Consider the following 25,603-nt stretch of genomic DNA (forward strand, 5'->3'; position numbering starts at 1 on the left):
CGCTCGATCCAAGATATTAAAGTCTGCAGGCTTTGGAGCCCTAGAAGTCCCAAACAAGAGGCAGCCAACGCCACGAGGTTAGGCCGCAGTGCAGACGGAGATACGACACGGAAAAAGTTGTATCTCCGTCGAGGAAAGAGATAAAAAATAGTTTTCCCCCACCAGCCCCCACAAATACAAAAACTAAAGATAAGCTAAAACATACGTTTTACAACAAACTAAAAATGCAAAGAATGAAAAAGACGAAGACAGACCGTGGGCGAGGCAGCCATCGTGCGGTGCCCCCTGGACAGTACACAAAGATGGCTGGGCTAGCAGAGGAGAGAAACATCGGTTCGCAGGAACCACTCCAGTACATCAAGTGCGTGGGCCGACCGGACTTTGGTGCCAAAAAAGTGGCGCCTGCATGTGTGATACATGAAAAAAGAATTTCACTGTGCAATTGGGTGTGTGATAAATAAAGCACCATCGACCATTGAAACCGCAGCACCTGGAGGAAACCCATGCAGTCACAGGGAGAAGCAAACTCCACACAGACAGCAGCCCAGGTCAGGATCATGCCCGAATCACTGGCCCTGAGACTACAGTTCCATAATCTGTGCCACTGTTGAATATTGGGCCATGAATATTAGACAGGATTGCTTACTTATGGAGATGGCTGTTGGGATAGTAATTAAAGTTTATTGTACCGAGCAGTGTGCGGGATGTGTGTTACAATTGTTGGGATTTGATAAGGTCTTTATTTATCTTCATTGCATGTGTCAATTCATTGAACAATTTGTTGCATTGGATCAATTGCACATGTCAATCTTGTGTTGCAGTTTGGTTTGGCTTTTCAGGTACGATTCAGTTTCTTTCTCCGGTGCTTTTAAGTTTGTAACCACTCTTTATTATTGCAAATCTATGAAATTATTATTGTCATTTAATTCAACGGTAGATTTTTATGTGAAATGAAACATCTAACAGAGGTCATATTTCATCACCTCATGAACAATATTTTCTTTCCAGACTTATTGCACCCTGCTCTCCTCATCCCAACATAGACGGGTGATGCACTAGTATGCATTTGAGCAGAGCAGCATTCAGTTCAGTTCAGTTTTAGTTTAGTTTATTGTCACGTGTACCGAGGTACAGTGAAAAGCTTTTTGATGCGTGCTGACCAGTCAGTGCAGTTGGCCACTGGAATGCATTGCAGTGACTTGGTTCCATGTCACTTTCCATGGGAGTTCTGGTATTGTTGACTCATGGTGCCCACTCTTCTGTTCTTCTTCAGGCTTGCAATCCAAAGTACTCGGATTATGACAAGACCGGATCAATTTGTTCAGCTGAGAATATCAACGACACCTTGACCCAATACCGCTGGCTTGTCAGCGCCCCCAGTGGCCGTGATGGCGTCACCAGCCCCCTGCATGAAGTAGACTCCAACACCTTCTTCACCAGCACCAAGATGATCACCTTGGACTCCATCTACTTCCGGGCAGGCTGCAGGGTGCAGTGTGCGGCACGTGCATTCACTGCCAGTGGGGACGCAGGCCTGGAGCTGCTCAGTCCCATCATTACAATCAGCAGGGAACACGGTGAGTGGCCAAGGTTCAGACATTCAGACTGAACATTGATTTTTATTTTGGCAAAACTCCTCTTCAAACTAGCGTTTTGCTAATTTTATTAATGTTCTCTCCTCCCTCTCTTTCCTGAGTGCACTACACGTTTGCTTCCTTCTGCCGCACACGCAGAAACGTGTGTGTTCCTTTCTTGCAAGTGTCAGTGAATTATCTGCCATATGGGAAAAATGTGGCATTGCAGCAAAATGTAATCCAATCTCCATCCATTTTCCAACAGATGGGATCTCCATGATGGCCATGGCAATATCTGAGCCTTAGCTGATGAATAAATTGGGCATAATTAGCATATTATCATGTGGGATTTTCTGTATGGAAATTCATGCCATATTACCACAGTTGTTACACATAACATATACATAAAGCATTTTTGGGCATCCTGAACTCGTGAAATGAGCAATATAAAGGCAATTCTTCTTTTTCTCACTGATCACTAAGGAGAATTGAACAGCTAAAGAAAGGACCCTTATTACCTACCCCACATTCACTGTCAGTTCTGGTCCATTCTACCATTAATGTTAACTGCGTTGGAAGTCAGTCGAAACTTGTAGCTCGGCTGACTACACCTCCTACGTGGTCATCGGCCCAAAGTGCATGAATTTCCACAATGCTATCCTATCATGGAGACACAAGGAACTGCAGATGTTGATTTAAAGACAAAACAGATACAATCTGCTGGAGTAACTTAGAGTAATAGGTCTGAAGAAGGGTTCAGACCAGAAATGCCCAGCCTTGGTCACCCTGGAACCATGTCTCCGTATTTCCAACTATATCATATCCCTTAACTACTATGCATTCAATTCATCCACCCTATTTCGAATGATTTTGAACAGGAAGATTGATGCAGAAATATTTGACGTACATTTGTTGTAAATCGTTTAATCGTTTAATAAATAGAGAGAATTCATAATGCAAAATTATACTTTCCATAGGATGAGGAGGAATCCAGTAGGAAACATTGGATTTATCCTTCCTCTTTGAAACGTTTCACAGTGATAACAGAAATATCCCATCACAGACTAACAGGGAGTTTATTCCTGATTAACATTTGGCATTATACCAGTTTTAACAAACATTGAATCAAATAAACCTTGGGGAGAAGAATTTAAGTTAAATATTTATCACTAGCATGTCTCAGTATAATTACAGAGTTTGGATTTATACCAACCTCAAATCAATTCGTCACAAACTTAGCTCTTCCTATATTATTTTAATTAGTCATTGGTGATGTCAGAATTCTTATTACCATTTGCAGCAAAGCAATAATTCTCTTTCAAGTTTGCATCAAATCCTCTTATTGCTGATAAAGGATTACGTTTTGGATGATAATGTTATTAATTATTATTTTGTAACATAATTCCAAAGCTATTGCCACAAAGCTCACCAATTCCTTTGATTGATGCTCTATAGTGAAGACATTGTAAATTTAAGCACCAAAAGAGTGCTCTTTAAGATGATTTAAGATGGGTCTCGACCCAAAACGTCACCCATTCCTTCTCTCCAGATACATTGCCTGTCCCGCTGAGTTACTCCAACGTTTTGTTTCTATCTTCACTTTTTGATGAATCTCGTTATTATGAAGATGGGTGTTTCTTCACACCTTTATGTCTGAAAACACAATGATCATTGTATTTCCAGGACTTTGCCAGCCTCGTGTGCCAGGAGCAGTTGGTGCTGAACCGTTCTCTGCAAAGCTGCGCTACACTGACTCAGATGATCCTGACCAGCCAAACCTTATCAAGCTAACGGTAACCATGCCTCATATAGATGGTGAGTGCATCGGAACGCATCTATTCATCCAAAGTCCTGGTCATTTTACCGCTGTGCTTCCCGCAGCTGCGTTTCTGTTTGTTGCATTTCATATCAGCCCTGTCCTCTCCAGTATAGTCCAAGTTGGGTGTTACAAGACATCACGAGCGAGGACATGGAGATTTTTTTATGTTGGTTTCAAGTTTATCGAGAAGTAGGCAAACAAAAAGCCCTAGAACTCGATGAGGTTAAAACAGCAGCATTGATGAACAGCTAATTGAAGAGGTACCATGGCACTAAAATTTTAGAAAGAGAGAAATTATTAGGCATTGAGGGCTTCTGTAGCTGAGAAGAAAAATTTTAATAGGGAGATGAAAAGAGTGTCATTTATAATGCAATAATGCGGTAGAACTCCACCGGAGCAGCGGGGCTGGAGAACGCCAGCGGAGCCGCGGGGCTGGAGAACGGCAGCGGAGCCGCGGGGCTGGAGAACGCCAGCGGAGCTGCGGGGCTGGAGAACGCCAGCGGAGCCGTGGGGCTGGAGAACGCCAGCGGAGCCACGGGGCTGGAGACCGCCAGCAGATCCGCAGGGCTGGAGAACGCCAGCGGAGCCGCGGGGCTGGAGACCGCCAGCGGAGCCGCGGGGCTGGAGACCGCCACCGGAGCCACGGAGGCTCGGAGCAACGGAGCGGCAGAACACCAGCGCGCACCAAGCCAGCTAGGCCGACCGGAAGCACCAACAGACAGCGACGCGTGCGAAAGCACCGCCGGGGACGCAGAGGTGGGTTAAAGGCCAGGTTAGAGCTAGCCCCACACAGGGTAGCGATTCCTAGCCTTTTCCTCGCCAACGTGCGCTCACTGGCAAACAAAATGGACGAACTCCGGCTAAGGATCACCTCCCTCAACTGGACCAAAGACTGCAACATCCTGATCTTCACGGAAACTTGGCTCAACATCGACGTTCCTGATAGCGCCATCCAGCTATCGGGGCGTCATTTACTCCGAGCGGACAGGACATCAGACTCCGGTAAGACCAGAGGTGGGGGTCTGTGCATTTATGTAAATAAAGCATGGTGCACGGACTCCACCATAATCGAGAGTCACTGCTCAGCTAACCTTGAGTTCCTCTTGGTTAGATGCAGACCGTTCTATCTGCCCAGAGAGTTCACCTCCACTGTTGTGACTGCAGCCTATATCTCTCCTGATGCTAATGCCAAGCTTGCAATGAAAGAGCTGCATACTGCCATTAGCAAACAACAGACTCACAACCTGAGGCAGCCTTCACTGTTGCGGGTGACTTCAATCACTCCAACCTGAAGACTGTACTCCCCAAATTCCACCAACATGCCTCCTTCGCCACTAGAGTAGACAAGACACTGGACAAAGTCTACACTAACATGGCTGAAGCTTACAAAGCCGTCCCCCTCCCCCACCCTGGTCAGTCTGATCACCTCTCATTGTTCCTGCTCCCTAAGTACTCCCCACTCATCAGACGGGTTAAACCCACTGTGAGGACAGTTAAAGTCTGGTCAGAGGAAGCGGACTCCACGCTTCAGCAGTGTTTTGGAAACACTGACTGGAAGGCGTTTGCAGCCCAGGCCACCCTTGACTCCCACACGGACATTGATTCCTACACATCCTCTGTTCTGGACTTTATAAACTCCACCATCAATAGTGTCACCTCCCTCAAACGGGTGACCATATTCCCGAATCAGAAGCCATGGATGAACAGCGAGGTCAGGCTACTGCTGAAAGCACGGGACACCGCTTTCAGGTCAGGCGATGCTCGAGCCTACAGCTCATCCAGGGCTAACCTGAAGAGGGGCATCAAGAAGGCCAAGCACTGCCATAAGCTCAGGATTGAGGAGCACTTCAACACCAACTCCGACCCCCGACGCATGTGGCAAGGCATCCAGGCCATCACGGACTATAGACCCACCAACACCACCCCCACATCCAGCGACGCCCCCTTCCTTGAGGAGCTTAACCACTTCTATGGCCGCTTCGACAGGGACAATCTAGAGACAGCCATCAAGGCTGTGCTCCCTGCTGATCACCAACCCCTCACACTCACCCCCTACGACGTGTACGTGGCACTGAGTAGGACTAATGCACGTAAGGCTGCTGGCCCTGACGGCATCCCCGGGCGCGTCCTCAGGGCCTGTGCTGCGCAGCTGACAGACGTCTGGACTGACATCTTCAACCTGTCACTTGCCCAAGCAGTTGTCCCCACGTGCCTTAAAAACCACCTCCATCGTGCCGGTGCCAAAACACTCCACTGTGGCAAGTCTCAACGACTTCCGCACAGTTGCACTTACTCCCATCATCACCAAGTGCTTCAAGAGGCTGGTCCTGGCACACCTCAAAGGCTGCCTACCACCCACATTGGATCCCTATCAGTTTGCCTAGTGCAAGAACAGGAGTACGGAGGATGCCATCTCAACGGCACTTCACTCCGCCCTCTCCCACCTCGACAACAGAGACACTTGCGTAAGAATGCTGTTCATCGATTACAGCTCAGCATTCAACACCATTATACCCTCTAAACTGATCACCAAACTTGGTGACCTGGGCATCGACCCCTCCCTCTGCAACTGGATACTGGACTTTCTAACCAACAGACCCCAGTCTGTTAGGTTAGACAAGCACACCTCTTCAACCCTCACCCTGAACACCGGCGTTCCACAGGGCTGTGTGCTGAGCCCCCTCCTCTACTCCCTCTTCACCTACGACTGCACACCTGTACATGGTACTAACATCATCATCAAGTATGCAGATGATACAACGGTGATTGGCCTCATCAGCAACAACGATGAGTCGGCCTATAGGGAGGAGGTCCAGCTCCTAGCAGCATGGTGCGCTGACAACACCTGGCCCTTAACTCCAAGAAGACCAAGGAGCTCATTGTAGACTTCAGGAAGTCTAGGGGCGGCATGCACACCCCCATCCACATCAACGGGACGGAGGTGGAACGTGTATCCAGCTTCAGGTTCCTGGGGGCAACATCTCCGATGACCTCTCTTGGACCCACAATACCTCAACTCTGGTCAAGAAGGCTCACCAGTGTCTCTTCTTCCTGAGGAGACTAAAGAAGGTCCATCTGTCTCCTCAGATTCTGGTGAACTTCTACCGCTGCACCATCGAGAGCATCCTTACCAACTGTATCACAGTATGGTATGGCAACTGCTCTGCCTCCGACCGGAAAGCACTGCAGAGGGTGGTGAAAATTGCCCAACGCATCACCGGTTCCTCGCTCCCCTCCATTGAGTCTGTCCAAAGCAAGCGTTGTCTGCGAAGGGCGCTCAGCATCGCCAAGGACTGCTCTCACCCCAACCATGGACTGTTTACCCTCCTACCATCCGGGAGGCGCTACAGGTCTCTCCGTTGCCGGACCCGCAGGTCCAGGAACAGCTTCTTCCCGGCGGCTGTCCCCCTACTCAACAACGTCCCTCGGGGACTGCCAATCACCCCCCCCCCGGACACTCCTCCCACAGGAAAAACACTATGACTGTATGCATGTAAATAGATTTTATTTATTGAAATCATATTCTATGTCGCTCTTCCAGGGGGATGCTAACTGCATTTCGTTGTCTCTGTACTGTAGACTGACAATGGCAATTAAAGTTGAATCTGAATCTGAATCTGAATCTGAATCTGATAAATCTTTTGTGTGCCCTACACATTTTAAAATTTGTTTTAAATTGCTTTTTCAAATGCAATTTTATTGCTAAATGAGAGATCTTCCACGTAGCAGTGTGGAAACTTGAGAGGAAACTAAAACCTTGTCAAACACTAAGCAGTGTAAGGTGAGATTTATACTGGGTCATCAAATGCTTCCGAAGTAGAAGATGTTGAATCCGTAGCTGGAGGAAAGAAACTATGATCTAATGAAGACAAAGCTGAGACTCAGTGAAGAAATGACAGGTGGGCTGATTCAGTGCGATGCTTGCAGGATGTGGGAGGTCAGGCACAACTCTGGCTGCTACAACTGTGGAAAGTGTGTCCAGGTTCAGCTCCTGAAGGACCATGTTGGGGAACTGGAGAGGCAACTGGATGACCTCAGGATCATCCGGGAAAACAAGAGTTTCCTGGACAGGACCTACAGCGAGATCGTTACACCGAAGAGAGAAGGTGGGTGACGATGAGGATGGGAAGGAAGCTTGGAGTACAGGAGGCCCCGGGGGATGTACCTCTTGAAAACAGGTTCACCCTCTTGGAAGGTACACAAAATTGCTGGGGAAACTCAGCGGGTGCAGCAGCATCTATGGAGCGAAGGAAATAGGCGACGTTTCGGGCCGAAACCCTTCTTCAGACTTCCTCTTGGAAGTTGTCAGGACAGAAGACACTGCCAGTCTGAGCAGCGGACAGGTCTGCGAGTCAAAACGTGGCGTTGAGGCAAAGCCGAAGAGACAGACATCAGGCAGAGCCGTGGTAGCCGGGGACAAATTGGAAATACAAGGGGAAGAGAGTATAGGAAAAGTTAAGAAAGACACCAGAATTAACGGGACAGAAAAGCAGTAAAAGGATTGATCCAAGTCAGCATGGATTTATAAAGGGGAAATCCTGCTTGACTAATCTGGAATTTTTTGAGGATGTGACAAGTAAAATGGATGAAGGAGAGCCAGTGGATGTAGTGTATCTGGACTTTCAGAAAGCCTTTGACAAGGTCCCGCACAGATTAGTGGGCAAAATTAGAGCGCATGGTATTGGGGGTAGGGTAATGACATGGATAGAGAATTGGTTAGCAGACAGGAAGCAAAGAGTAGGAATAAATGGGTCCCTGTCAGAATGGCAGGCAGTGGCAAGTGGAGTGCCATAAGGCTTGGTGCTGGGGCCGCAACTATTTACAATATATATTAATGATTTAGATGATGGAATTAAAAGTAACACTAGCAAATTTGCAGATGACACAAAGCTAGTTCACAAGGTTAATCCACGGGATGGCGGGACTGTCATATGAGGGAAGATTGGAAAGACTAGGTTTGTATTCACTGGATAGTAGAAGGGTGAGAGTTATAGAAACATATAAAATTACAAAAGGACTGGATAAGCTAAATGCAGGAAAAATGTTCCCAATGTTGGGCGAGTCCAGAACCAGAGGCCACAGACTAAGAATATAGGGGAGGCCATGTGAAACTGAGATGAGAAAAATATTTTTCACCCAGAGAGTTGTAAATTTGCGGATTTCTCTGCCACAGAAGGCAGTGGAGGCCAATTCACTGGATGAATTTAAAAGAGAGTTAGATAGAGCTCTTAGGGCTAGCGGAATCAAGGGGTATGGGGAGAAGGCAGGCATGGGTTACAGATTGTGGATGATCAGCCATGATCACAATGAATGGTGGTGCTGGCTCGAGGGACCGAATGGCCTCCTCCTGCACTTATTTTCTATGTCTCTATGTAAACCAGTCCAATTCTCCTGTTCATTAAAATGAACCAAGGCACAGGTGGAAATTGTCAACGTAACGTTCCATTTACTATGTAAAATGCTGCAATTCTGATTCCTTTAAATTGTAGCCTCTTAGAATACAGTTGACCATGAGCTCATGAGCTCACGTTTTCAGGAACATGTTGTTAAATCAAAACTTCTAACTGTTTGACAGGTGAGTTCTTCCTCTGACATTGGTTTACGTGGGTGGTCTCCTGTACTCCAAGCTTCCTTCCCTCCCTCATCATCACCTACCTTCTCTCTTCCGGTAACTTACGTGGGTGGGCGGCGCGACTCACGTCGCAGCGGCCTCTGCGGTCCGTTTGCCTTCCATCACAGTGAGGAGGAGATTCACTGTGATGGATGTTTGTGTAAATTGTGTTGTGTCTTGGTTCTTTTTCTTGTGTGTATGACTGCAGAAACCAAATTTTGTTTGAACCTCAATGAGGTTCAAATGACAACAAATAAATTGTATTGTATTGTATTGCTCATATTACTTGAGTGGATTTGGCTAAAATGTTTAAAATGCTTTTGTTTCAAATCCACACGTAGTGTGACAAGTGTTCAGCTGAAATGATCTCTTCTTAACTGACTTCCATCTAATTTACAGGCATGCTCCCTGCCATCTCAACCAGGCCCCTGTCCAACTTTGAGTTAACTCTGAGCCCGGATGGCACGCGTGTTGGTAACCATAAATGTTCTAACCTATTGGATCATCATGAATTATCCACCCATTATGGCTTCATAAACGATGCAACAAAGAATCCTGAAGTGATTGGAGAAACATCGCCATATCAGTACAGCACCGCACTGCGCTCCGCCAGTACTCTTCGATTTTATCGTAACCTCAACCTTGAAGCATGCCTGTGGGAGTTCACAAGCTATTATGACATGTCTGAGCTTCTAACTGATTGTGGCGGGACTATTGGAACTGATGGGCAGGTAAGATAGAAGATTGATGATTATCTTGGGAATTGTTTGGTCTTCTGAAAATAGATACTGTTATTTTTTTCTGACCTCACCTTGTTCTACTACGGGGCTGGACTCCCAATTTTGTATATTCTCAAAATGGATTCAGGATTTAGCACGTACGTAAAAAAAGGCACGCACTTTTGAGACTGTTCCCTTTCCAACTGTGTCACCATGATGCAGCAGTAGAGTGGCTGCCTTGCTGCGGTTTCAGCGCCAGAGACACGGGTTCGATCCTGACTATGGGTGCTGTCGGTATGGAGTTTGTACGTTCTCCCCCTGACCTCGTGAGTTTTCTCCGAAATCTTCGGATTCCTCCCACGCTCCAAAGACATACGTGTTTGTAAGTTAAATGGCTTGGTATAAATGTAAATTGTCCCTAGTGTGTGTAGGTTAGTGTTAATGTGCGGGGGTCGCTGGTCGGTGCGCACACGGTGGGCCGAAGGGCCTGTTACCACACTGTATCTCTAAACTGAACTAAACTAAACCCTTAATATGGGGGGATGAGAGAAGCTGTTTCCTTGTTATGCATCTTCTGTGACCTATAAATTATATTGAGCTTAGAGAAATGACAGGCCTGCCTTTGGAGCTTGGATTACCAACTGAGAAGTAAGAGAGAATGAGAGGCAAAAGTGAACAAGGATTTGCACCCAAATGTTGTTTTGATAGAATGCCCTTTTATTTCTTTTGTATTTGTCCCTGGAGATTTAGTATGAGTTGCACACATATAACTACCTAACTTAAAACATAGCAGAATTTGAATGAAACTTTAACATTTATGGTTAAAAAAAATGATTTGAGATTTGAATTATCCAATTGTTTAAATTAATTTATGCCCTTTTCTCACCTTTATTCATATTTTAATGAGGTGGCAGGTAATACGACATTGGCAGAAAGGACATAGGAATTATAGCCTTAACGTTTTGTAGAATTATGCAGATAACTTGTGTTTGTTTTTCAGCTTCCTTTTGTATTAGCTGATTTTGCAAAGTTCCAAGGAGTTAACTTGAAATATCATTGACATCTGGATCTCCGTGGATCTTTTCCCTTCATGGATACTAAGCATTGTTTTGTTGTTTGATTGGTAGGTCTTGAACCTGGTCCAGTCATACGTTACACTGCGAATCCCTCTCTTCGTCTCCTATGTATTCCACTCCCATGCAGCAGTTGGTGGCTGGCAACATTTCGACCTGCAGTCTGAACTGAAGCTCACTTTTGTGTATGACACTGCCATCCTATGGAAGGACGGTATCGGCAGCCCTCCGGAGGCAGAACTGCAAGGTATCTTGAAAGGAAGTCTGGCTCTTGGGATATTCGGTCTGGGGACGAATGTCAAGATCTTTTTACTGTACAATGATGGGGCATTTTATACCATAATTGCATAAGGCATAGGAGCAGAATGAGGCCATTCTGACCTTCAAGTCCGTTCCGCCATCTGATCTATTTTTCCCTTTTAACCCACATTCTCCTGTTTAATCCCTGTTGAAACCCTTCTTCTGACGGAAGAAGTGTCTCAAGCCGAAACGTCACCCACTCCTTCTCTCCAGAGATGCTGCCTGACCCGCTGAGTTACTCCAGCATTTTGTGTCTGTCTACCTTTGATTTAAACCAGCATCTGCAGTTCTTTCCTACACACTGTATCTGCCTCCACCACCATCCCCCTGGCAGCACATTACAGTCATGTGTTCATATTTATATGAACGTATATCTTTAAGGCAGAGATAGATAGATTCTTGATTAGTATGGGTGTCACTGGTTATGGGGATAAGGCAGGAGATGGGGTTAGGAGGGAGCGATAATCAGCCATGATTGAATGGTGGAGTAGACATAGAAACATAGAAAATAGATGCAGGAGTAGGCCATTCGGCCCTTCGAGCCCGCACCGCCATTCAATATGATCATGGCTGATCATCCAAATCAATATCCCATACCTGCCTTCTCTCCATACCCCCTGATCCCTTTAGCCACAAGGGCCACATCTAACTCCCTCTTAAATCCAGCCAATGAACTGGCCGCAACTACCTTCCGTGGCAGAGAATTCCACAGATTCACCACTCTCTGTGTAAAAAATTATTTTCTCATCTCGGTCTTAAAAGACTTCCCTCTTATCCTTAAACTGTGACCCCTTGTTCTGGACTTCCCCAACATCGGGAATAATCTTCCTACATCTAGCCTGTCCAACCCCTTAAGAATTTTGTAAGTTTCTATAAGATCCCCCCTCAATCTTCTAAATTCTAGCGAGTACAAGCCGAGTCTATCCAGTCTTTCTTCATATGATGGGCCGAATGGCCTAATTCTTCTCCTAACACTTATGACCTTATGAACACTCAGTATATTTAAAAAAATGCACATTTCCTTTAAACGTTGCCACTCTAACCTAAAATCTATGTGAGTTACCCTTTGGCATTTCCAAGCTGGGAAAAAGATTCACTGCATCTGCTGGTTTTCAATTTCTGACATTATGCTGGAAGATGAATATTAACATGAATGAAAGGAAGTATCAACATTATAGAAAAGGAAAATGAATTGACACACAACAAACATTGTGGGGAAAAGGCCTCTTCTTGTGCTGCACTGTTCTAAGTTCTATGCCAAATGTTTGGGAAGATAAGGTTGGTCTGATCCTGATTAGATGTATAGCAATATCAAGATGTTCATTAAGAAGCTTGCGCCCATTTGTTTCTTATTGATTCATGGAATGTGGGCAATGTTGTTTTACTGATGCATTACAGTCCCCTCAGTCTTGAAGCTGTGAATTAACGATTTGGCTGTTCACGCAGGTGCCTTGTATCCAACCAGCATGAGGATCAATGAAGAGGGGAGGCTGGTGGTAAATTTCAAGACCGAGGTGCGGTTCAGAGGGCAGTTTGTCATGTCACACCCTGGTAAGCAGCAGATTTTCTTGAGACATTGCGACTCCAGCATTGCTATTAGCAGGTAACCTTGTTAGCGCCCTTTATTTGCCGACTATTTGCATACCTTGGAACAGGATGGGGGGAAGGTGGACGGATTGTAGGAAGAATAGTGCACATCCAGGTGTGGCACGGGGAGGGGAGTGGGGAAAAGGGTGGGCTTTGGTATAATTGGTTAGCTATTTTACAAAAATGGACAAACAGTGGTGATTGTTGATTCTTGCATGACCTACTTAAATTGCACCTGCTTCACATTTCCGTTCTCCTCTGCTGGAGACTGAAGTAATGTCTGTACTGCCTTGTGTTCTAGCTACTTCACTGGCATCAATGGTAATGTCTGCTGATCACCCCGGGCTCACCTTCACACTCAGCCTTGTTCGCAGTGAACCCACCTACAACCGGCCAACGCAGCAGTGGAGTTTCACTTCTGACTTTGCAGTAAGTTTCCTACCTAAGGGGGATAGCCTTTGTCAATAGCCTGAACTTACTTACATGCTGACTCACTTGCATTTGTCCTCACTTTGTATCTGTCAGCAAATATCTGCCCAATTTTTTACACAGAGAGTGGTGAATCTGTGGAATTCTCTGCCGCAGAAGGTAGTTGAGGCCAGTTCATTGGCTATATTTAAGAGGGAGTTAGATGTGGCCCTTATGGCTAAAGGGATCAGGGGGTATGGAGAGAAGGCAGGTACAGGATACTGAGTTGGATGATCAGCCATGATCATATTGAATGGCGGTGCAAGCTCGAAGGGCCGAATGGCCTACTCCTGCACCTATTTTCTATGTTTCTATTCGTTGCACTTTAATACTGATCTGTGCATTGAAATCAGCCACTCACTCCATGCAGCCTCGTTGCTTGCTTTTGCAGTGCTCTTGTGCACCTTATCTCCCTTCACTCTGGCTTTGTTGATCTTAACTGCACGCCATCTGTTTCTGTGTACCATCCTCTTTTCCTCATGTCAGTGACTTTTCTAATTGGACGCGCCACCTGATTAAGACACAAAATGCCGGAGTAAATCAGCAGGTGAGGCAACATCTCTGGAGAGAAGGAATGGGTGACGGTTCGGGTCGAGACCCTTCTTCAGAACGGCCTCTGTAAATTCCCCCTGGTGTGTAGGGAGTGGATGTGAAAGTGGGATAACGTAGAACTATAGGCCCATAACGTAGAACTATAGGCCCATAGGCCTGTTTCCATGCTGTAAACTGAACTCAACCCTAAGGTGACAACAAAATTAGTTGGAAAGAGTAGGTGTTCATCCTGCACATTTTCAATACTTGGCCACACAGAAACTGGATGAACAGCACCTCATATTCTGCTCGGCTAGCTTACATCCCAACAGTATCAGCACTAAATTTTCAATTTTGAAGTAGTCCCCTCCTCCCCCTCTCTCTGTGCCATTACCCTGGTGCAGACCCATTTCTCCCTCTATCCCTCACCAATCACCCTGCTCTCTTCCCCCCTTTGATAGACCCATCGCTGAATCCCTTATTTCCCTATTATCCCCCATCTTTCCCATCCATCTTTTCTCCTTCCACCTTCACCCTTCCCTCTGGCATTACATTCCACACCTCTTCTCATTTGACACCTGTTTCTCTCCATTTCATCTTTGGCCTTTGTCCTCCCGCCTGCCAGTGAAACCTCCCTCACCTGAATCTATCTGTCACTTGCCAGGCTTTGTCCACCCCCACCTCTCTTTTCCAGTCCCCCCCCCCCCCCCCAATACAATCATTCCAACAAAGTGTCCTGACCTGAAACATCGCCTGTGCATTCCCTTGCTCCATTTTTGCTTATTTGCATATATTGCTCATTTTTGCTGTGTTTTGGTTAATTTGTTCAGCGATTCTTCAGACTAATCCTTCCTGCATGATTTTTTTTTGTTCTTAAATGATTCTAATGTATTTGTTTCCTGTTATATAATACAACACAACCATGAGGTGTAGCCACCTTGATCGATTATACTTCCAAATCAAGAGGTAACATGAAATCTAAAACCAGTGAACTCTTACATACATATATAAAAAACACAAATATAGCAGACGTTTGGAGGATTGCAAACCCGACGGGAAGGGATTATTCGTTTTATTCAACGGTACACAAAACATACTCATGTATAGACTATTTTCTAGTGGATACAAAATTAATTCCGCATACTATGAACCCTAAATACCACATCAATGCGATCTCAGACCACTCTCCGTTAACTTTGGTTTTAAAATTAGGAATGTTTATGAATAAATCGCTCTGGAGGTTTAACTCGCAAATTTTAAAAGACCCACAAGGGAGTATATATCTAAAAAAACAGATGGCCCTATTTTTTGAGATAAAATATATATATACCAGATATATCCCCCACGCTATTATGGGAATCCTTCAAAGCATTTATTAGAGGAGTCACTATTTCATTTCAAGCTTTTCAAAATAAAAAGAATAAGAATGAACAAAGACATTTAGAAGAACAAATAAAACAATTAGATACAGATAATGCTAAAGATCCAACTATGGATAAACATAATAAAATTCTACTATTGAAATTCAAGCTAAACAAATTGTTGTCAGAGAAAGTTATAACACTATTTCAAATTACTAAACAAGAACATTTTGAATTCGGGGACAAACCCCACAAACTTCTAGCACGCCAATTGAAAAAACGGGAAAAAGAGAATGCAATACTAAAGATTAAATCAGATAGAGGGGAATTATTAACACTACCCAAGGATATCAATAAAAGATTTGCTCAATTTTACCAGAATCTATACACATCTAAAACGTCAATAGACAATAATAAAGTCTCAGAATTTCTGGATAATTGTAATCTCCCTCAATTAGAACTGAGGGAACAAAAGGAACTGGGAGCACAAATTACGTCTAAGGAGATAGAAGACACAATAAACACACTTAAGAACGGAAAAACACCAGGACCAGACAGATTCAGTAACAAATTCTATAAATCCTTTTATGACATAGTTACTCCACGCCTACAGAAAATGTATACATATGCTTTTAAAGAGCAAAGATTACCTGAAACATTAGCAGAATCAACGATCACATTAATACTTAAAAAAGATAAAAATATAGAAGAACCAGGATCATATAGAGCTATTGCTCTGTTAAATACGGATCAAAAAATAATAGCGAAAACACTAGCCAGAAGACTAAGCAGGTATGTTAGTAGATTAATAAATGAGGATCAAACAGGATTTATACCTAAGAGACACTCATTCAATAATTTGAGACGCTTGCTTAACATAATGCATTCACATAAATCTCATGACCAAGAGTTATCTATCATTTCACTGGACGCAGAAAAAGCGTTTGATCAGTAGAATGGGATTATATGATTAAAGTATTGCAAAAATTCCAAATTGGAGAGAACTTCATCGCATGGATAAAATTATTATATAACAAACCCACGGCTAGAATACTAACTAATAATATACTATCCACGAAATTTGAATTATCAAGGGGTAATAGACAAGGATGTTCATTATCTCCGCTGTTATTTGCTTTGGTAATTGAACCCCTTGCTGAAAAAATAAGAACACACCCGGATATTTATGGTTATAATACAAAACACTCAAATAACATAATATCTTTATACGCCGATGATGTACTATTGTACATCACAAAACCACAAATTAGTATACCAAACATATTAAATTTAATTGAGGACTTTGGATCCTTCTCAGGATATAGAATAAACTGGAACAAAAGTGAAATTATGTCGATAAAACCAAAAGACTCAACACACCTCCGGAAATTCCCCTTTAAAATAGCCACAGAAAAATTCAAATATTTGGGAATTGAAATTACTAGAAACTACCATGATATGTTTAAAGCCAATTATAATCCCTTACTTAAGAAACTAAATAATTTGATTAAATTCTGGAAAACACTTCCGATGTCCCTAATAGGCAGAATAAACGCTATAAAAATGATCTTTCTACCACAAATCCTATACCTATTTCAATCAATACCTATATATCTCCCAAAAAAGTTTTTCAAAAAATTGGACTCAGCCATTACAAATTTTATATGGGATTATAAATCCCATAGAATACAAAGAGCACACCTTAATAAACGAAAAGAGTTGGGTGGTCTAGCGCTCACCAACTTTATGTATTATAATTGGGCAGTAAATATTAAAAATATGATTCACCTGCTGGACAATTCTGCCCAGCAGGTGGACTGGATTGTAATGGAAAGAGAGGACTGCTCTCCGTGTAATATAGGAGCGACTCTCCTCTCACCAATACATCTGAATAACAAAAATTATAATAAAAATCCAATTATACATAGCACAATTAGAACATGGAAACAAATAAAACAGAACCTAAAATTAAGAAACCTATCTCTTTTAATACCAATAGTTAATAATCCATCGTTTAAACCATCAATTATAGACAAATCATTTATACAATGGGAAAGAATGGGAATCAAAACGCTCGGAGATCTGAATGAATTGGGAAAATTACTATCATTTCAACAATTACAACTGAAATATAATTTGAAAAATAATCAATATTTTAAATATCTTCAAATTCGTGATTATCTGAAAAAATACACAAAAGACTATCATAATATGCCTTCCGACTTACTGGATGAAGCAATGAAGACAAAGGCGGAATCAGCGAATCTAATATCGTACTTATATAACATCATCTTAAACATAGAAATACCCACAACTGATGGAATTAGAAGAGACTGGGAACAAGAATTAGCTATAAAAATTTCAAAAGAGAGCTGGGATAATCACTTACTACAGGTGCATAAATGTTCGATCAACGTACGACATACTCTCATCCAATTCAAAACATTACATAGACTATATTATTCAAAAACTAAAATAAATAAACTCTTCCCTAATGTCTCACCCATCTGTGATAAATGTCTGTGTCAAGAAGCTACCATAGCGCATTCTTTCGTTTTTTGTACAAAAATACAAAAATTCTGTAATGAAATATTTGACATCTTTACAAAATTAATTAAAATAAAACTGGTACCAAAACCAGAATGGATTATTTTTGGAATATCGGAAGGTGACCCTGAACTAAACGTGTTTCAGAAGAATTTACTCAATTACGGGCTAATAATGGGAAAAAAGCTCATACTTAAATTCTGGAAAAATGCGCCTACACCAACAATAAAAATGTGGATATCAAATATGTTTGAAACACTACATCTGGAAGAGATGAGATTCCTCTTAGCAGGCAAAGCAGACCATTTCCAAAAGACGTGGTCTATGTTTTTGGAACTATTATAAGCATAAGGTGCAATAGTAATTAAAAATAAATAAATAAATAAATAAATAAATAAATAAAAGGTACCAGGATCTGGTAACGGGGTGTAAAAAAAATAAATTTAAAAAAAACAAAACAACAAAATAACAAAAACAGACTTGGTTGGTAGTCCCCTTTCTGCGGAGTTTAATGTTATAATAGAGCGATTGTTTCTCCTTACTTTTTCCTTCTTTTCTAGGGTCTTCTTTCTTTCTTTACTTCCTTCTCTAACTTCTTTTCTAAGGGGCTTTCTTTTCTCAACACTCTCTTGCACCTTCACGACTCTTGCGCACTTTCTTTACTTCTATCTTTTTCTTAAAGCTCAAAAAATGAAGCGGTACAAAAAATGTATTAAGACATATGTGTTGTGTAGTATTGTAATTTACCATACTTCTAATTTAAAAAAAAAATACTTCCAAATCAACTTGCGCACTTGGGCCAGTCCAAAACAACATTTTGTTGTCAGCAGTAGTGCACTATTTTTCTCATCTATCTTAATTCTTTTTGTTGGGATTTTTTCCAGGTGCGGGATTATTCGGGTACATACACCGTGAAGCTTATCACGTGCAGTTCAGCACCCAACCAGGAGTACAGTCTGCCCATCGTCTGCAATCCACGGGACCACATTACATTCGATCTGGATATCCGATTCCAGCAGGTATGGTCAAAGACTTGTAGACTTTGTGGATTCTTTTATGCTGAATGTTTTGTAGAATAATAATATAAATCATAATGCCACCTCATTATTAATATATTACATATCACTTGAGATAGTTAATATAATTAAAACATAACATATTCACCAAATCATTGCTCCATTCTTTGTGTAAAGGTGAGTGACCCAGTGGCTGCAGAGTTTAGCCTGAACACCCAAATGGTCCTCCTGTCAAAGAGAGAGCTTTGGCTGTCTGATGGCTCGATGGGATTTGGAGAAGGAACGGATGTGGCATTTTCAGAAGGTTTGTTGGCATTTGTAATGCATTTCTAACATCGCATAATACCTCTTTGATACATGATTGTATCATAGTGATAGAACGCATAGTGATACCTCCTTGATACATGCACTTGTATACAGTTAGCACTGTCAATGAAGGCACACTTCTATGTTTGTTTCTGATTGTGTATATGGGGACCTGGAGTATTGTGTGCAGTTTTGGTCCCCTAATTTGAGGAAGAACATTCTTGCTATTGAGGGAGTGCAGCGTAGGTTTACAAGGTTAATTCCCGGGATGGCGGGACTGTCATCTGCTGAGAGAATGGAGCAGCTGGGTTTGTACACTCTGGAGTTTAGAAGGATGAGAGGGTATCTCATTGAAACGTATAAGATTGTTAAGGGCTTGGACACACTAGAGGCAGGAAACATATTCCCGATGTTGGGGGAGTCCAGAACCAGGGGCCACAGTTTAAGAATAAGGAGTAAGCCATTTAGAACGGAGATGAGGAAACACTTTTTCTCACAGAGAGTGGTGAGTCTGTGGAATTCTCTGCCTCAGAGGGCGGTGGAGGCAGGTTCTCTGGATGCTTTCAAGAGAGGGCTCTTAAAAATAGTGGAGTCAGGGGAAATGGGGAGAAGGCAGGAACGGGGTACTACTTAGGGATGATCAGCCATGATCACATTGAATGGCTCGAAGGGCCAAATGGCCTCCTCCTGCACCTATTGTCTATTGACAATTAAGCCCATTATATCTCTCCATTTGACAAAGATCTATTTGCTCTAATCCTACTTCCCAGATCCCGCTCAAAGCCATGTTAGTCACAATACTTCAACACTTCATGTACACAGCCATGCTTCTAAATGTTATGGGGGGGGGGGGATCTGCAACCTCCCACCACTCTCCAGGGGAAAATATTGCAGCCGCACTCATCCTTCCACCAATCATCCTAACCATGTCCCCTGGTTGTCAATCCGTACTAACCACAGGAAATGATGTATATAAAGTTACGAGAGGTATAAATAGGATCAATAGAATTTTTTGCCAGGGTGGAAATGTCCAATACAAGCGAGCATAGATCTGAGGTGAGATTTATGAGGCATTATTTTTGCAGAGAGAGTGGTAGTGGTAGTGGAACATAAAACATAGTGCCAGAGAAAGTGGAGACTGCAGATACGATAGCAACCTTCAAGAAGCCTTCAGTTAGGCACATGAACAGGCAAGGAATGGGATGATATAGACCATGTCCAGTTGGGCTTAGTTAAAATTGGCATTGTTGCCAGTGACATGTTGGACTGCAATGCTTGATCTGTATTGTACTGTTCATCTAAGAATTAAGTATATTTAGACCAGTACAAAAAACACTTGCCACCTTCAACTCTGTTCTGTAATTCGCATCTAACACAATTCCCTTTGCTGGGATTTTATTTAGCACTGGGATTTTGCTCAGGTCTGGGTTTATTCATGCACGTATACTGTGAAGATTATCCCATGCACTTCAGCATCCAACCAGGGGTACAATCTGCCAATGGTCTGGAAACCAAAGGACCACAGGAACTCACACCTCTGGAATCAAATATCCTTGCATGCAGAGAATATACACTCTGAGAGCCCTCCGATTCCCAATGGTCTTGACATCCAAGACTCAGGCCTCAATTATCCGCCATGAGCCACCCCCTCTCCATTAGCCCAAAGAATTCCCCACTATACCATCCTCTCCCATCTTCGTAAGTTCTAGGAGCAGAATTGGGCCATTCGGCCCATCAACTCTACTCCGCCCTTCAATCATGGCTGATATGTCTTTCCCTCTCAACCATCTTCATGACCCCGTTTATTATGTGACAACATTCTTCTGACCAACCACACACTCTTCCCCGCCACTAATTGGTACCGATGATTCCCTAGATAATAAGAATCTGAGGGGTAACATTTTCACTCAAAGCATGGTGGGTGTATGGAACGAGCTGCCAGAAGAGGTAGTTGAGGCAGAGTTTAAGAAACATTTAGACAGGTACATGGATAGGACAGGTTTGGAGGGATATGGACCAAACGTGGGCAGGTGGGAATAGTGTAGCTGGGATATGTTGGCCGGTGTGGGCAAGTTGGGCTGAAGGGCCTGTTTCCACACTGTATCACTCTATGACTATATAACCTCATTAACTCCATTTCCCTGGCCTCTGAGCCCATCCTTCTGCCTGACAAGTGAGTGTACCTGAATCAGACTCTTCATGTTCCTGGCATGACATTTGGCTCTGGGCTGGAGTTCTGTACATAGGGCTGGAGGACTTCCTTACATCCACATCCACAGATCTTCTGTTTTCACCCAAATATATATTTTTTACCCTTTATCTTCAGGGTCTGTCATCTATGGTCGTGTCATGGTGGACCCAGTGCAGAATCTGGGAGACTCTTTCATCTGCAACATTGAGAAGGTTTTCCTGTGCACTGGTGCAGATGGTTACGTTCCCAAATACAACCCAACAAACAACGAATTTGGTTGTCTGGCCGACTCATCATCTTTGCTGTACAGGTTCAAGATTCTGGTATGCTAGCTTTTGGGAAGAAGAATGCTTATGTAATTCAAGTTGACTATTCACAGCGAGGACAAACATTAACACATAAAATCTTCTATTTTTTTTTTTGCTCAGGATAAAGCCCAGCCCGAGTCCCAAGCCCCAGTTTTTGGTAACGTTCTCTTTGACGCTAGGCTGGCTGTTGATGTGCCAGATGCAATCCCACTCGTGAAGGAGCCAGGGTCCGATGGTTTCAGCCTCGCTTCAGCTCCACTCTTCCAGGTGAGTGAGCGCCATTGGCTCCATGCTTCGTGCGGGCTCAGCTCCACCAGCCAGGAATTTGTCACGGTTGCTTTCAGCAAGTTCTTATAAACCGTCCACTTTCCTTAAGAGGATCTCAGAGGAACATTGATTGAAATAGCTTTGGAGCGATGTTGTTTGTTGTCAGTAATGAACTGCTGTGCAATGACACGGTGCATTAAAAATGCTCTCCTATTATCTCTGCATGCTTGTTGCTAGAGAATCTCAAACCGTCAAGACATCAACAACATGTCTAATTCAACATATTCTCTGCCTACAGGCTGTGGAGGCAAAATCAGTGGATATATTTAAAGCAGAGATAGAAACATAGAAAATAGGTGCAGGAGTAGGCCATTCGGCCCTTCGAGCCTGCACCGCCATTCAATATGATCATGGCTGATCATCCAACTCAGTATCCCATACCTGCCTTCTCTCCATAGCCCCTGATCCCTTTAGCCACAAGGGCCACATCTAACTCCCTCTTAAATATAGCCAATGAACTGGCCTCAACTACCTCTGTGGTAGAGAATTCCACAGAATCACCACTCTCTGTGTGAAAAATGTTTTTCTCATCTCGGTCCTAAAAGACTTCCCTCTTATCCTTAAACTGTGACCCCTTGTTCTCGACTTCCCCAACATCGGGAATAATCTTCCTGCATCTAGCCTGTCCAACCCCTTAAGAATGTTGTGAGTTTCTATAAGATCCCCCCTCAATCTTCTAAATTCTAGCGAGTACAAGCCGAGTCTATCCAGTCTTTCTTCATATGGAAGTCCTGCCACCCCAGGAATCAGTCTGGTGAACCTTCTCTGTACTCCCTCTGTGGCAAGAATGTCTTACCTCTCAGTACTCCCTCTATGGCAAGAATGTCTTTCCTATAGATAGATAGATTCTTGATTAGTACAGGTGTCCGAGGTTATGGGGAGAAGGCAGGAGAATGGGGTTAGGAGAGATAGATCAGCCATGACTGATGGGCTGAATGGCCTAATTCTACTGCTATCCCTTAGGATCTTATGATAAAGTAGCCGGTATCACCACTAATTAGAGGGAGCTGAAAAATTACATGGGTGGTAAATTGTATTTGCCTGCAAGTGTATTTGTGCAACGCTGTTTTTCAATGATAATCTACTTTTCCACAAGTGAAATATGATGCCAACCATTCCTAGACTGTATTGTGTAACTGGGGAATCTTGCCAGCCAACTCCTATCATGAAAAAAAGGCACAGCGCTGGAGTAACTCAAGGGGTCAGGCAGCATACCTGGGGAACATGGATAGGTGACATTTCGGATCGGGACCCTTCTTCAGGTCAGAGCTCTTCTTGAAGAAGGGTCCCAACCTGAAACGTCACCTACCCATGTTCTCCGTGCTAACCTGCTGAGTTGCTCTGGCAACTGTGCCTTTTTTTTTTAAATTCAGCATCTGCAGTCTTTTGTTTCTACCTCCTATTAGGAATCAACCAAATATAGTGTCTGCACTTAGGATGCATATCATGATGTCTTTCCCTGTGGGACAATACACTGGTTAGCACGCAACAAAAACCTTTCACTGTACCTCGGTACAAGTGACAATAAACTAAACTAACTAATTCATATTGGAGATTTTTATTTATTGATTTTTTTTTTGTTTGTTTATGATGTTATTTATTTATGTTTACAGACCTGTTATGCTGCTGCAAGAAAGAATTTCATTGTTTCACTTTGGTATATATGATAATTAAACATATTGAACTCTCTTGTGTTTAAGAAGGAACTGCAGATGCTGGAAAATCGAAGGTACACAAAAATGCTGGAAAAACTCAGCGGGTGCAGCAGCATCTATGGAGCGAAGGAAATAGGCAACGTTTCGGGCCGAAACCCTTCTTCTGACCGAGTTTCGGCCCGAAACGTTGCCTATTTCCTTCGCTCCATAGATGCTGCTGCACCCGCTGAGTTTCTCCAGCATTTTTGTGTACCTTTGAACTCTCTTGACTTTTTAACAAGAACATGCATATCATGAACTCTTGCATCCCACTTTAAAACTAAACTACACTAAAAAGAGCTGTGGTCACAGGTCCCAAAGTGCTCGCCACTGACACCTCAGTCACTTTTTCTGCCCTAGTTGTCAAGACAAGATCAGGTTTTGTCTGTTCCTTAATAGGTTCCTCTCTACATTAACTGAAGGGACTTTGCTGAACGCGCTTGACAAATTCCACACCGTATAAGCCCTTAGCGCTCAGTTGACGATACAAAGGAAGTTTTTTCAAACAGGCTGCTCTTTTCTTATCCTCTTTCAGGTGACTACAGGCCGCGAGTGGTACATCCATGTCATTTACACAGTCCGTTCCAGGGGGAATTCCCACAGGGGAATTGGTAAGAGAAGCTTGGAATTTCTGCACCATTCACTGACCTCACCAGGAAACACCACTGACGAGCTGGGATTTAGCCGCAACCGCAGATCAGCACCAGAGGCGCCTGATGCTGCCCAGGACATTGGTGCGGAGAACCGCAGAGGCACCAACATCCAGCACATAGCACTAGACCGTACCAACAAAATTATCATCAGCCAGAGGGACTACCTGCCCAGCAGCGAACAGCGCCCGAAGCCACGTCAGCTTGCTGTTGACAGGGAGTCTGAAGGTAGCATCCTCCCTGTGGTAGGGGGAGCAGGGGGGCTGCTGCTCTTAGTCTGCATGGCCACCGTAGTCACCCTACTACTCAAGCACAAGAGCTCCTCCACCGGTAGCAAGCAGCCGTCCAACAGGGGACGTGCTGGCAGCAACGAGACAGTAACAACGGGCCAAAGCTGCAACAGCGACAGCTCGGAGGTCTAACAGTGCCGGCCGCAAGCGAGCTGTCACAGCAACTGTGCCTTCCTTGTACATGGACTGGTTTAAGAAGAGAGAATTTCAGTGCCTTATCCTTCAGTGCCTTGCCCCACCTTACGAATACTTGGAGCAACGATAGAAAATAACTACATTTTCTTGCTTACCAATTTGAGCTTGAGGGTGTAAAACTGTAAAACTCTTGTTGAGGTATGTGTGGAAAATGCACATGGCAAGGACTAAATGGACAAGCTTTAAAACTGAACATGTTATTTATGTTTGAAGAGTAGCAACCTCCTTAGAGTGTGTGGCACTGCAAGATTGTACCCTCTGATGCTGTATATACATTGGTGTTGGTTGAAGCAAATGGTGCCCACTATTGTGTGATGTGTGTGCCTATTGTCAATGAATGGATGCTTCTAATTTCTGGCGTCATCAGATTATGTCCTCTTCTGAAGGGATTTTTTTAAATGATTTCAGTTTCCTTTTAGTTCTTAATATGGTTATTAAAACACAACACACGTATTACTTGTACAGATTTTTAGCTAGCTTAGTCCTTGGCTTTGTTAGATTATTGTTATTAATATCTTTAATTGGGTTAGCAATAAATACTTAAGATGTTGTTTTGTCATAAACTGGAGGAATAAAGAGGTGAGGCAGAATATTGGAGAATCATAATCTGCAGGAAAATGAACAGATATTCTGTTAGCTTTAAAGCCCAGTCCCACTGTACGAGTTCATTTCTAAGAGTTCTCCTGAGTTTGCCCTGATTCGAACTCGGAGATTTACGGTAATGGCCGCTCGTAGGCACTCGGGGCTCTCGTGGACATTTTTCAACATATTGAAAAATCTTCACAAGTCTTCCCAAGCTTACCGCGTTTCCCGAGTACCTGCCGTTAGCGTTACGAGCCGCTAAGAGACGTCCCCGAGCTCCGACGTACCCGTTACGTTCATTCTACGTGCTTACCACGAGTTTGAATTTTTTTTAAACTCGGGAGAGCACTTGAATGAACTCGTACAGTGGGACAGGGCTATTAGGTGGTCACCATATGAAAGTCCTGCATATGAACATTACCAGAAATCTATTTTTATAATACCACATGCCTCC

At 43.5% G+C, this 25,603-nt stretch overlaps 1 protein-coding gene across 1 annotated transcript in view; it reads left to right on the forward strand.

Annotated features, from left to right (window-relative positions):
• frem3 (FRAS1 related extracellular matrix 3) overlaps positions 1-25,020 on the forward strand; it is a 144,373-nt gene extending 119,353 nt beyond the window's left edge. The window contains 11 exon segments of the mRNA XM_033018180.1: positions 1,274-1,577; positions 3,258-3,389; positions 9,404-9,735; positions 10,851-11,043; positions 12,543-12,647; positions 12,985-13,112; positions 18,475-18,609; positions 18,784-18,910; positions 21,239-21,426; positions 21,532-21,678; positions 23,968-25,020. Of these exon segments, the coding sequence (XP_032874071.1) occupies positions 1,274-1,577; positions 3,258-3,389; positions 9,404-9,735; positions 10,851-11,043; positions 12,543-12,647; positions 12,985-13,112; positions 18,475-18,609; positions 18,784-18,910; positions 21,239-21,426; positions 21,532-21,678; positions 23,968-24,504 (2,328 nt within the window). The 3' untranslated portion in view covers positions 24,505-25,020.
• Positions 25,021-25,603: the final 583 nt, after the last annotated feature.

Source organism: Amblyraja radiata, chromosome 1, assembly GCF_010909765.2.
Source record: "Amblyraja radiata isolate CabotCenter1 chromosome 1, sAmbRad1.1.pri, whole genome shotgun sequence".
Classification (NCBI taxonomy): Eukaryota; Metazoa; Chordata; class Chondrichthyes; order Rajiformes; family Rajidae; genus Amblyraja; species Amblyraja radiata.